We start from the raw sequence: 14,198 nt of genomic DNA on the forward strand, positions 1-14,198 counted from the left end.
TGAACCTCGGGAAAGTCATTTTAGAACTGAGCAAGTTGTGAATTATTTTCAGTATTCATGCATTACATTTGATGGGAACATTTCCAAGACTGAGGTAACCACTAGCCAGTATGTCAGCTGTACCATCCACGTGTAAATCACATCATAGCGAGCACAGAAACCACCACAGGAGCTGTTAGTGTGAGCTATCCCAGTACAAGTTTGAAGCAAATCAGACTCACACCTACTGTTTGGAATTCCTGCCAATATCCAGCAAATTGGCAAATCGATTGAATAGGAGTGGGCCCAATGTTCCCCAGACCACAATTAACAACATTAGCAACTTAATGCAGGACTGCTTGAGGTAAATTATGACCATTGAAGGATCTATATCTATAGGAATGGCTTTATATTAGCCAACAGGTTATCCAAAAACCAAAATGGGAATTACACATCACATAATCAGTAAGTCTCAGAGTCAGCGTGCCCTGATCTGAGCACGGGACCAGCTGGTGAAGATCAGCCCCATAGGCAGGGCCAGCCAGGGAGGAGACCAGCCCACATTATGTTTAGATTTTGAAGACAGTATAAATGTGAGGGCTGGAAAAGATGCCCAGATCTGATTATAGTATGATTCCTGAACTTCAGAGATGGTAAAGAAAACTGACGAGAAAATTCAATCGACTTGGGTGAGACTTTATTTACATTCGATACCTTCTTGAAAGATAAAACGAACACGCATTGAGTAAGTAGTTGTTTTGTAAAATGCTAATTGGGCTTATGGACTCCAGACCTACAAAACATTTCAACACCATACCCAATACTGACTGGTTTCCACTTTGTTGTTCTGTCACATGAGAATTTTTAAGGGTATAAATACTTTTGCAAGACCATTTTGTGCGTGTGTATGCTATGTATCGATACAAAGTGCACACACGATATAATACCTGCATTTTTTTAACCAATTAAAACTATACAAATGCTTCAGTGTTTTTAAATATTTGCTTTTATCTTACTAGTAGACTAAAGGCCTAGATAAACCAAACCGACGTTGGAGGTCATGAAGCGTCGTGGCGTCTGAATGCGCCGTCTGTTTAGTGTAGTGGCCACCGTCGTAGTGTCGTAACCCGTCTGTCTTGGGGGCAGTTACGCATGTTGAATCGGCGTAGCCAGTCGTGACATTTGGTCACTCTGATTGGCTTTTAGCTAGTAAATCAGCGCTCGGCGCACCGACGGGATGTGACAAATGCGGATCAACAGTGAGCGAGCCTTCGCTGCCTTAATCCTCTTAAAAGTACAAGAGCGAGGGTTGACAATAAGTACTTCACAATACCGTGTCAAGAACGTGATGGTTTACTTCGCGTGGGAGTTCATCGTGAGCAAAGATTATAGCCGAATGCATTGTTTACATTTTTATAATCCGCCCCCGGCCAACAGCTTTCCGGTTGGATTTTTCTAACAATGAGAAATAGTGACTACCGCCACCGATGGTATGGAAGGATATTACATCTCACGCATGCACAGAAGTAGTGATAGACCGATATGCTTTTTTCAGGGCCGATACCGATTATTAGTAGTCAAGGCTGCCGATAACCGATATTTTAAGCCGATATTTATTTGTATGAAAAATAAAAACTCCAACACTTGACTTAGTTTAAATGTCTTTAAGCCCATGTTTATTAAACAACTTTAGTGATTTACAAGATGTTAAAGCTTTTCTAGATCTTAAAAAAGAAACAACTTTGTTTTAAGTCTCACAAAAAGTGCAGGGAGCTCCCAGACTCAGCTACATGTCTTATAGTTGAATGAAAACAAACATCTCCTTACAGTAAATAGTTTTCAAAAAATCCACTTATAACTGAAATGTTTATCTTTCACACATCTTTGTTTTTAAGTTCAAAAACACAAAAGTGAATCCTCAACGCAGCTACTAGCCAGAAAAATAAGCATGTTTCCAAGACCGGACTTTCACATGCAGTACCTTGCCGTCAATTTTTCCACCATGTACAGCGCTTGGAGCGTTGTGTTTTAAAGTGCTCTATAAATAAAGTTGAGTTTAGCTTTTCATTACGTGGCTTACACGCACACACTGGCACTCACTCACGTCTTACTTTTATCACTATTTCCCTATATTATCAGCAACTTCTCTCAGCCATGTCGTTCAGAAAGCAAATTAACTGTTGTGACATTTGGGGAGTGGTTAGCTTGAGCCGCAAGGAAGTCTACTGTGGCAAGCAGAACTGCCCCTTGTGTTTATATGACATAGAAGGGCTCATAGTAATGTTACAAGTTAGTTATAATAGGATTTTTGTCACATTTACTAACATTTCGGCAAAGTCTATTGCATTACCTTGAGCTACTCACCCGCCGACTCCCGTCGTGTATGTAGCTCGTCCAGGAGACAGAGCGCGCAGAGAGCAAACACGCAGCTTTACGCTGATTGGCTGTTGGGCACTGCAAAAGGAACCAATCAGATGGTGCTTTGAGCGGGCCAATCTGCCTATGCTGGCAGGGCCAGTCGTGCAGCAAACAGAGAGAGAGAAGCACGCTGCAGCAAGTACGAATAAAGCCGTTTTTAATTTATCGGCCTCAAAGTAAAAAAAAAAAGGCAGATGCCGATAATTGCCAAAATGCCAAATATCGGCCCCGATAATCGGCCCGCCCGATAATCGGTCTATCCCTACACAGAAGGTACTTTAATGGTCAGCGTCGCTGTCTGTCGTTGCGGTGTATTTTTCCAGCGTGACGTGCCGACAGCCAGCCTGACGCCACAGGGGGTAAGCGTCTGTCACTGTTGGCCAACGTCGCTTTGGTCTATCTAGGCCTTAAGATTTATTTTGAAGTGGTGTCAAAGTATAGATTCTCAATAAAATAAGAATATGCCCTAAGGCTCTACAGCAGGGGTCTTCAATCCTGTTCCTCGGGGGCCATTTTCCTGGATGTTTTCCATCGCTCCCTGCTGCAACACACCTGATTTAAATGATTTATAATCAGCAAGGTCTGCAGGAGCTGGATAACAATCCTGATCACTTCAATCAGATACAGTATGTTGCATCAAGGAGGGATAGAAAACATCCAGGAAACCAGCCCTCGAGGAAAAGGTGTGAAGCCCCCTGCTCTACAGTGTCTGCATGTCCTGTTTGTTTCTTGTGGCTTGGACATGGTAACTGAATGTTCATTCGAGCCTGTGTTTGGTATTTGTCCAGGAGGGGGCATCAGCAGTGGAGAACCTGAATGAGATGCAGTGTATGTGGTTCCAGACAGAGTGTGCACTTGCCTACAAGGCTATGAACAAGTATGGGGAGGCCCTCAAGAAGTGCCACGAAATTGAAAGGGTAGGTGTTTATCAAACAGGGGCCTCTCAATTGTGTGTAGTCTGCAGTTTATTTATTTCCATATCACAATTATTCATCTCACCTTTGCTCATCCAGCATTTTGTGGAGATCACGGACGACCAGTTTGATTTCCACACCTACTGCATGAGGAAGATGACACTGCGCTCATACGTGGACCTGCTGAAACTTGAGGACGTGCTTCGGATGCATCCCTTTTACTACAAGGCTGCCGTCACTGCCATTCAGATATACCTGAGCCTTCATGACAATCCTCTGACTGATGACAGCAAGGAGTTGCAGGCCGACACTGGTAACGAAAACTGCTTTTAGGTTTTCCAAATGTTGTCTGTTAACATGCAATCATAGACACACTGGTTCATAAACATATTACATATACAGAAATATAAGAGAAAACACAAACCACCAACCTTATTGGAAAAAAACCCAAGTGAAAACTGCATTAAGTGACAGAAAAACAAACAGTTGTAGTTACAGCAGCAACAGTACGAAATACGATACCCGAGGTCCCAGGTTTAGCCCAGCTAAGTCCCAAAACATATAACAAGAGAAAATAAATATGATAGAGCAGGGTTCACCTAAGTGGTTCCCGCGGGCACCAGGTATTCTTCGAGGACCACAGTAGTAGCCCCGTGGGCCTGTTCTAAAAATATTCCACCTCTGACGGACATTCTGATTTTCTAGGAATGGGAGAAAGGGAAAAGGAAATGCTTATTCACGGTGTGAATGTAGCAATGCACCAAAGATGTGGATGCAGCAGAATGCAAATGCAAGAGGCTTGAATTGATATTTTTACAATTTTGTCCTTGACAAAAAAAAAAAAAAACGGTGTTCAAGAATAACGTGTTTAACTTCAAGGGATGATAAAGCACGAGGGTATGATGGTAGTTTTGAGTCGTTGAGTTTTTAGAAATTTAGAAGTCAATATATAATTGTTTTTATTAATCATGATTTCAATGTCAATCAAAAATAAGCGCGATTATTATTTGTTTACACCCGGTCCTAATCCCAATATTAATGTAAATGCTTCAGTTTGTGGACTTTAAATAACATGAACATTTATTACCACTTCAGAGTTAAAGAGAAGCTAAGAATAGATGATAATGTGACACTCAAGTGTGCTCCATTGGTTAACCCATTGAGGACTAAAGCGCCTGTCTCAACAGCTCCCCAAAATGTAAGGTCGCCTTTGGAATTACCCTTGAAAACCCGAAGTTCTCCCAGAAATTCAACACTTACAAAATGATTAATATATCAGCCCCTATAGCAGACAGAAACATAATTCCAAAAGAATTAAAGAGCTTAGACATGTGTCTTTCACACAGGCAGAATTTATTATTATTTACTGTTTCAATCGAAGATGTAAAAATAACGTGTCAGTGCAAGAGAAGCACTATTTTAATTTAGAAAAAATCGAGTGGTAATTACCATCCTCTATTCTGTTACAAAGAGGTCATTGTCATAACTAGGGCTGTTCGATTTTGCCTAATAAAAAAATCCCGGTTATTTTCTCTCGATTTTACGATTACTATTACGATTTCTTTGTAAAATAATGAAAAATTAAGTATTTTGCATGTCTTTTATTTAAACTTAATTTTTCTTTCTTTGAACTCAAAATGCCAGTCAATTTAACTTACAAATACTAATACACAGAACAGCATTTTACTTACACAATAGATTTAAGATCTGTTCTTAATTAAACCAATAATGAAAGAAATGCATATACTATCTGAAACGAAATCATTAACATGAGAGAAGGTAGACAGTCGAGTCTGTAAACCAAACAGTCTGTCAGAAAGTCATTTTGCCAACCCTGGTCTTAAACATAAATCAATGATCAGTGCAAAACTGTCACTCAATAATACAAGCTTAAGTACGGATTCCATGGATGTTGTCGTTGTTTCAGACTGCGCGCTCGTGGGAGGGAGCGGAAATGCAGAGGGAACTACGGTGGCTTGGATACACTAAAAATAACTAAATCGAACGTGCCGATTTGAAGGTTTTTAACATGGTTTTATACAGAAATGTCTGTTACGGTTCAAAATCGCTTAATCGAGCAACCCCACTACAAACCATATCATGTCACGTTCGACTAGTTCCACTGGTCGTGCGCGTTTATATAGCACTGCCGTTACTTATCAGAGCTCCCGGCGTTCGACGGCGTCTGCCATTAGCGTACCTACGGCTCGAGAAAATTCCACGACATCGTCCGCGGTCTCGCGACACCTTCACGTGTATATTCGGATGCATTAAATTGGCTAAGAGACGGAGAATTGGATTTAAAAAAAAGACACCGACGTATCCGCTCTCCCGGCTTTAAAGGTAGAATGATGCAACAGCGCTCCCGGCTCTAGTGGTAGAAACGCGGTTATGCTCTCCCGTCCTTAATGGGTTAAGCCAAAGGTGTTTTAAATTTGCAATTTATTGTCGGAACTTTACGATGATCCTTACCACTCGTCTTGTTCATCTCCTACAGCCAATCTGTCAGACAAAGAGCTGAAGAAGCTCAGGAACAAGCAGCGGCGAGCCCAGAAGAAGGCCCAGCTGGAGGAGGAGAAGAAGAATGCAGAAAAGGAGAAGCAGTTGAAGAATCAGAAAAAGAAGAAGGAGGATGACGATGAAGAGATTGGGGGCCCAAAAGAGGAGCTGATTCCTGACAAATTAGTCAAGGTTTGTTTGAGTGTTACATCATAAGATGTTTCAGATGGCTAAACGGGTCACGCTGATATTGACCGATGTGCTGACATCATGTATGCAGGTAGAAAATCCACTGGAAGAAGCAGTCAAGTTTCTGATACCTCTCAAACACCTTGTCAAAGATAAAATTGACACACACCTACTGGCATTTGAAATCTACTTCAGGAAAGGTTTGTAAGTTCACCTCAATGCAATGGCTCTGTGTTTATTGTGTACTCTGCCATCGTTGCGCTTGTTATTAAAACATATTATAACTTATCTGCAATATTATGACTTTCTAATTGGCCATTGGTATTATCTCTTCAGAAAAGTACCTGTTGATGCTCCAATCAGTGAAGAGGGCGTTAGCCATCGACCCAGACCACCCATGGCTACACCAGTGTCTAGTGCGCTTCTTTAAAGGAGGTAAAATCAATATCAATTTAAAAAAAATGCAGGTGCATTTCTGTCCAACTGTTCCTCTATAGAAAGCCCCCTCCACAAGTTTAATACGGCAAGGTCAGTTCTTGTTTTTGGTAGGGCCCAACCGATTAATCAGCCGGCCGATTATATACAATATTTATATTTTATGGAAGATTTGATGATACACATATTGAACAACTCAATGTCCATTGCTTCATCTCAGAACTTGTTTTATCATGTCAGTTTTTTGTACTGTAACTCTTAGTGGGTTTTAGCCATAATATTTACACAAATTGAATGGTAACCTTAAACACAATACATATATCAATGTAATGGATGCTTTATAAAAATGCATTTTCATGTGGGCATGCAAATGTCACCGATTTGGTTGAATGGCCCATATAAGCATTACCAATAGAATGAGGGATTTCTCAGTTTGACACATTTGATTTTTACATCGTATCGTCATCGTTATTTAAAGGCTTTGTGCAGGCTAAAATGAATAGCCCAGGTAGATCCGTATGTTGGGTCAACTACAAACGACGCTATTGATTTATGACCTTGTTAAATGCAACCAGTGGGGAATAAGCTATATTTACAGTCGTTAAACTTCTATTTGATGTTCCTTCGTTTGGACGTGTCACAATTGCTAATCTGTCCGTCACGCTTGTCAGCTGTGTCTCTCAGATGACGATGCCAATTTGCGAGGAGGCTGGCTTCTTTATATCAGCCGAGGCGGACTTAATTAACGATTTATTCAAACAAGCTATGAAGACAAACTCACCGCTGTGTCTCTGCCTCGCTCGCCGCTGTCCGCAGCGGAGGAGAGTGACATGCCTGTTAGGTGTGTGGGGCACACAAACTTCATCGCCCCGGGAAAAAAAAAAGACTACAGGGAGTCCTCATTTTACAAAAGACTTCCGGTCCTACACTGGCGATGTAACACGAATTTCCGCGTATGTCGGATTTCACCGTTAGTCGAAATTTATGTCAAAATACTTTTGTACAAAAAAATGAATAACATTCAAATAAAAAGCGTAAAGATGCTGTACTTAGAGGTAGCTGCTGCTGAAAAGTGGATGGAGAAGGAGGAGAGGCGAAAAAGTCAAAGATTCTGCCGGCGTGCAAACAGACACGATCGAGACGCTCTGCGCATGCTCAGGAATGCTGGTCTTTGTAGTACCGGAAGTGCTTGGATGCGGAAGTGCGTTGTTTGGCGCGAAACCCATCGCAAATACATAAGCAGAGGTAAACAAGCTCAGAGACGCAGCACAACAGCACACTTTTGGAGCGAGGCGGAAACCGGCCGCTTCATTCATGTGGTGAGTGACATGAATATTGTGTTTTATTGACAGTTGAAAGTAACAAGCGGAAATGACATCAATTTGAGTCATGCCGCCGTGTGTCGCCGTACACTGAACGGGATATTCAGAATGTTTCTGAAATCTGAATTTTTACTTCAACCCGAATGCATGTAACGTAGTCACTATGGTGCTGGGGACAAAATGGACGAGGCGGCACCCGCGTCGTACAGTCGAAACGTCGTAGATCGCGTACGTCTTAATACGTGGACTGCCTGTACTGTATATATAAAACTAAGACACTACTGTACTATTCGGCAATATATTTGCACATTTGGATTATTTTGTAGCTTTGTGACCTTTTAAATGTTCAGAAAATAATAAAAACCGATCATTCTCCCCCGATACCGGATCAGCTGAAACTCACGTGATCTGCCCGATTTCCGATCACGTGATCGGATCGGGACAGCCCTAACCTTGTGCGCGTGCGCCGCGTGTCATGCAGGAGGCACAAATAGTCCAAATAATGGAGCCATAGCGACTGGAAGACTGAGCCTGAGTTTTACTTTACTACAACAGCAAAATTGCCAAAACAACAACACGTGCCACCATGCTCGCTGACGCAAGAGGCATAAGTCGATGACATCACACACAGTGTCCCAATTCTGCAATTTTTATATTGTTCACATTCAGGCCAGCAGTTGTTTAAGTGGCCAAAAGATAAGAATAGGGCAAATGAACTATTCCAACTGCATACCTGTTCAATTCTGTAATAAACACTTGAAACAAAACAGCTCGTTTACACCTCCCAACTGTCTGCAAGAAATTGTAAACCTAGTAAAAAATACAAGTACAAAGGTAGAGAGCGGTATTTGAACCCGTGACACAAAGGGGGAAAAAGAAAGAAAAAAAAGCCTCCCATCGGAGAGAGCCAACGCTCTACGCATGAGGCGGCACGACTTTGTCGATGAATGAACATGCCACTTTGCCTTTGATATGTGGCTCAGTGCTAGGAGACAATACGGAACAAATTGGTACCTCCTCATCCTCCAGCTCTTCAAACACCTGGATATTTTTGGAGGGGACACTATGCAGCTTTCACCTGGTTGTTGCTTTTACTTCCATTAAAAACACATGTAGTAACTTCCATTGTGCCGTCTTCCCTTCTGCTCAGTTTCCGAGAGCAAAGAGCTGCCTGACGTGGTTCGGACTGTCCTGAAGCAAGAAGTCACCCGGTTGTTTGGCGACAGCAATGCTAAGAGCTTCAACCAGGCCTACCTCTCCAAACACTCCAACTCCATACCACACCGACTGGCTGGTATGTTTTTATTCATTGTATTTTATTGTATTGCTGTGCGATATACTGGTACACAATATCTTGAGGGTCTTTTTTTTTATTTTTTTATCCCAATGACATTCTGATATAGTAGTTTCCTTATTACATGAAACTAATGGCCATTTTCTTTACTTATTAAACATATTTTTGATAGAAAAACAAACACAGAAAAAAATGAATAAAACACAACCAGTGTAAAAGTAGCATTTGAATATATTTGGTAGTTCAACCAATTTTCTAGGATAGTACATTGTTGTTGTGTACTTTGTACTGTCGTGTAATGTCCAATGTGTACGTCCATCTCTATGCTCCTCTAGCTCAACTCAACTGAAATGTAATATAAAGCACTTTAAGACAACCACCGCTGTATACAAAGCTCTGTACATGGAGCAAATGTAAGTCATACAACAACAAAAAATAAAAGAAATTAATAATGAAGACAGTCGAAAGCACAAAAACACTCAAACCATAACCAAGTCTCATGCTGAGTCGAAAGTCAAAGAATAAAAATGAGTTTCAAAGATGTGAAGCGAGGGGCCTTGCCTGACGTTTATCGGGAGGTCATTCAAAGAGAGGGACTGGCAACGGAAAAGGCTCGATCCCTTCTGAGCCTTCGTGTCATCTTCGGTACCAGGTGCGTAGGCGTGGAGGAGCCAGAGAGGCAAGCGTAAAGACTGGAAAACAAATAATAGAATCTTAAAAAGAACTCTCAAATGGCTTGCAGCTAGTCACGCAATATCACGTTTCTCAATCATATAATAGCCCAGCGCTACTTGTATCGCCCTTCAGAAGTTAATCTACGGGGTGGAGGTTGTGGGGGGGCTGATGCGCCGCCATCTTTATAATTTTGGGGACCATTGATATAAACGATACGACGGTTACAGTGTACGGCAGATGTTTCGATATTGCGCTTAGTATACATTGTAATATCTCACAGCACTACACGCATGCACATAATCAACTGACAAAACAACCTCCTGTCCTTCCTGCAGCTGCTAAGATGATGGTGTACATGGACTCGTCGACATTGTCTAAGGCAGTTGAATTGGCCACTGCACTCGATGAGTCACTCAACAACAGATCAATCCAGGTAGGTTTATTCATGGGGCAAGGCTTGAAATAAGCTGATTCGTGATTGAAGTTGCATTTTGAAAGTTCTCATTTTGCGCCTCAATCAAACACATTGAAAAGCAAAACTCGGTGCACACATAAGGCATTATAAGGCGCACCATCCATTTTGGAGAACATTTTAAGACTTTTAAGTACGCCTTATAGTCGTGAAAATGCGGTAAAAAAAATAAAAACTGAAATATCATATGGTCATAAGTATTGAGACCCTTTGCAACGACCTTCATATTTAACTCACATGCTGTCCATTTCTTCTGATCCTCCTTGAGATGGTTCTGCTCCTTTATTGGAGTCCAGCTGTGTTTGATTAAACTGATTGGACTTGATTAGGGAAGGTCTATATAAGACCTTACAGCTCACGGTGCATGTCAGAGAAAATGAGAATCATGAGTTCGAAGGAACTGCCCAAGGAGATCAGAGACAGAATCGTGGCAAGACACAGACCTGGCCATGGTTACAAAAGAATTTCTGCAGCACTCAAGGTTCCAAATAGCACAGTGGCCTCCATAATCCTCAAATGGAAGAAGTTGGGACGACAACAACTCTTCCTAGACCTGGCCTTCCAGCCAAACGGAGCAATCGTGGGAGAAGAGCCTTGCTGAGAGAGGTAAAAGAAGAACCCAATGATCACTGTGGCTGAGCTCCAGAGATGCAGTCGGGAGATACAATACAATTTTATTTATATAGCGCATTTCATAACAGCTAGGGCTGAGCAAAGCACTTTATAATACAATAAATAAAACAAAAACAATAACAGGCTGTGGTACATGTATTAATAAATATAGAAATAAATAATGTATAAAATATAAACAAAATATAAATAAAGCCAATAAATTAACATAAAACACTATATATACTAAACACTATATCCAATTGACACTGGAAAAGAGCCGAAAAATTCAGGTCTGATCAAAAGCTAGAGAAAAGAAATGTGTCTTCAACTGGGTTTTAAAAACGGACAGATGGGGGGCTTGCCTAACAACCAACGGGAGGTCATTCCAGAGGGAGGGACCAGCGACAGAAAAGTCTCGATCCCCTCTGAGGCGCCGCTTGGTCCTCGGCACCTCAAGCAGCGCCTGGTCCGCAGACCTGAGGCTGCGGGAAGGTGCGTAGGAGTGGAGGAGCTCAGAGAGGTACGCCGGGGCCAGGCCATTTTATGATTTAAAGACAAATAGGAGAATCTTAAATTGAACCCTGAAATGCACTGGGAGCCAGTGAAGGAAGGCCAGAATTGGTGTTATGTGCTCGATCTTCCGAGTTCCGGTTACTAGGCGGGCAGCAGCATTTTGGACCAACTGGAGACGTTTGAGGGAGGACTGGCTGACTCCAAAATAAAGTGCATTGCAGTAATCTAGCCTAGATGTAACAAAGGCATGGATGACTGTTTCTAAGCGCTGATGGGAAAGGAGGGGCTTTACCTTAGCCAGCTGTCTAAGGTGAAAGAAGCTCGACTTTACAACTGCGCTGATTTGCTGGCCCATTTTAAAACCCAAGTTTGAGACTGTTGGCTTTAGATGTGAAGCCATCGGGCCTCAGTCAACAGGGTGGAATGGAGACGAACCACTGGGACTGAACACCATAACTTCTGTTTTCTTTTCCTTGAAATTTAGGAAATTTTGTGACATCCACTCTTTGATGTCCTCTAGGCAGGACTAAAGTGGTCTTAAAGAGAAAGCCTCTTTTTTTTGCTTAGCGGGGGTATAGATTTGACAGTCGTCCGCGTAGCAATGGAAGGAGATTCCGTGTTTTCTAAGGATGGAACCCAGGGGCAGCAAATTCAATGAGAACAGCAATGGCCCCAGAATAGAACCCTGTGGAACACCATACGATAGAGGGGCAGAGCAGGACTCAGAGGAACCTAGGCTAACAGAAAAAGTCCTGCCAGTTTAATACAATCCAAACCACTCTAGAGCGCATCCACTCATGCCCACTTGGTGTTGTAAGCGAGTCAAAAGAATACTGTGGTCTACCGTATCGAAAGCTGCTGTATCGAAAGCTGCTGTCAAATCCAACAGAACGAGACATACGTGGTCTCCAGTGTCATTTGCCAGGAGGATGTCATTGAAAACAGATAGCAGGGCTGACGTTTTATGCATCATCTTGAAGCCTGACTGGAAAACTTCCATGACATTGTGTTTATCCAAGTAAGATCTTAGCTGTGAGTGCACCACTTTTTCCAGAATTTTAGACATAAAAGGCAGCTTGGAAATGGGTCTAAAATTTGATAGCACAGCTTGATCAAGGCCATTTTTTTCAGCAGGGGTTGCACTACAGCATACTTGAACTGTTGGGGGACCACTAGAACTGCTGTTGATGGCCAAAACCGATTTTCCAATTTTCGGGACAATCTCCTTAAAGAAGTGTGGAGAAATGGAGTCACAAGGGGAGCCCGATGGTTTCATATGGCTAACCACTTTCTCCAAAAAATGTCAATGAAACCGGCTCAAAGGAATCGAATACTGCTGAACAAGGAACTTGGACAGAGGGGTCAAATGTGGCGTTCGAAACAAGAGCCCTAGCTGTAGCAACCATGTCAATGAAAATCGGCATGAATCTATCGCACATTTCAGGGGACGATTCCGTGCAAGTCGGTTGACGGTGCTTGAATACAGAGTCAATTGTTTTAAATCGAGCACATAGATTTTGGCGATTTGCCTGAATCAGACTCGACAAGTGGTCTCTCTTGAACTCTTTCACCTTTCTCTGGTAACGACGCCAGCAGTCCTTTAAGATTTGGTAAAAGACCTGCAAGCCTGTCTTTTTTCCATCTGCGTTCAGCTCTGCCGCATTCCTGTTTAGCTGTGCAAGTGCTCTCGTTAAACCATGGCTCCGGTCTAATTTTTTGCCGCATCATTTTTAATGGAGCCACGCAGTCCAAAATATTACGGCAAGATGAATGGAACCAAGTGCTGAGCTCCTCTGTGTTTGAAGAGGGAACACAGAGCTGATCAAAGGCATCAGAGAACTGACTAGCAGTGAGGTGGTTAAAAACCTGGGCCTTGCGCTCGCTAGCATTAGCTCTGACAGCACTGGGAAACATGTGCACATTGTCCAAAAGTTCCACAAAGGCAACTAATCACTGCAGCCCTCCACCAGTCGGGGCTTTATGCCAGAGTGGCCCGACGGAAGCCTCTCCTCAGTGCAATACACTTGAAAGCCCACATAGAGTTTGCCAAAAACCACATGAAGGACTTCCAGACTATGATAAATAGGATTCTCTGGTCTGATGAGGCCAAGATTGAACTGTTTGGTGTTAAGTCTAAGTGGTATATGTGGAGAAACCCAGGCACTGCTCATCACCTGCCCAATACAATCCCTACAGTGAAGTGTGGTGGTGGGTGCATTGTGTTGGGATGACTGGTTGAAATTGAAGGAAAGATGAATGCGGCCAAGTACAGAGATATGCTTTAGGAAAACCTCTTCCAGAGTGCTCAGGACCTCAGGTTCACCTTTCAACAGGACAATGACCCGAAGCACATAGCTAAAATATCAAAGTAGTGGCTTCAGAACAACTCTGTGACCGTTCTTGACTGGCTCAGCCAGAGCCCTGACCTGAACCCGATTGAGCATCTCTAGAGAGACCTGAAAATGGCTCTCCACCAACGTTCACCATCCAAACTGACAGAACTGGAGAGGCTCTGCAAGGAATAAAGGCAGGGGATCCCCAAATCTAGGTGTGAGAACCTTGTTGCATCATTCCTAAGAAGGATCATGGCTGTACTAGCTCAAAAGGGTGCTTCTACTCAATAAAATGTGTCAGGGTCTGAATACCTATGACCATATGATATTTCCGTTTTTCATTTTTCACAAATCTGCAAAAATTTGACATTTCTGTATTTTTTCTGTCAAGAAAATCATCAGTGTGGTCGCCGTTACCGAGGGCTTTAGTTTTCCCTTTAGTGTGTGACTCGGAAGGTGAGGAGCGCAGCAGCCAGAGCTGGGCATTTTACTCAAAATCTGCGGTCCGTTTATCCGCCATTTTTTCCATCCGGACCAAATAGT

The 14,198-nt window shown here is 42.5% G+C and overlaps 1 protein-coding gene across 2 annotated transcripts in view; it reads left to right on the plus strand.

Moving 5' to 3' along the window:
* Positions 1-14,198, plus strand: part of naa15b (N-alpha-acetyltransferase 15, NatA auxiliary subunit b) — a 37,013-nt gene that overhangs the window by 20,223 nt on the left and 2,592 nt on the right. For both annotated transcript variants that reach the window (XM_086032289.1, XM_086032288.1), the window contains exons 13-19: positions 3,186-3,314; positions 3,411-3,624; positions 5,809-6,002; positions 6,091-6,199; positions 6,336-6,434; positions 8,907-9,050; positions 10,061-10,158. In XM_086032289.1, coding sequence (XP_085888415.1) covers positions 3,186-3,314; positions 3,411-3,624; positions 5,809-6,002; positions 6,091-6,199; positions 6,336-6,434; positions 8,907-9,050; positions 10,061-10,158 — 987 coding nt within the window. The remainder of the gene's footprint in view (positions 1-3,185; positions 3,315-3,410; positions 3,625-5,808; positions 6,003-6,090; positions 6,200-6,335; positions 6,435-8,906; positions 9,051-10,060; positions 10,159-14,198) is intronic.

This window comes from Filicampus tigris, chromosome 6, assembly GCF_054856515.1.
Source record: "Filicampus tigris isolate MCC_2025a chromosome 6, RoL_Ftig_1.0, whole genome shotgun sequence".
NCBI lineage: Eukaryota > Metazoa > Chordata > Actinopteri > Syngnathiformes > Syngnathidae > Filicampus > Filicampus tigris.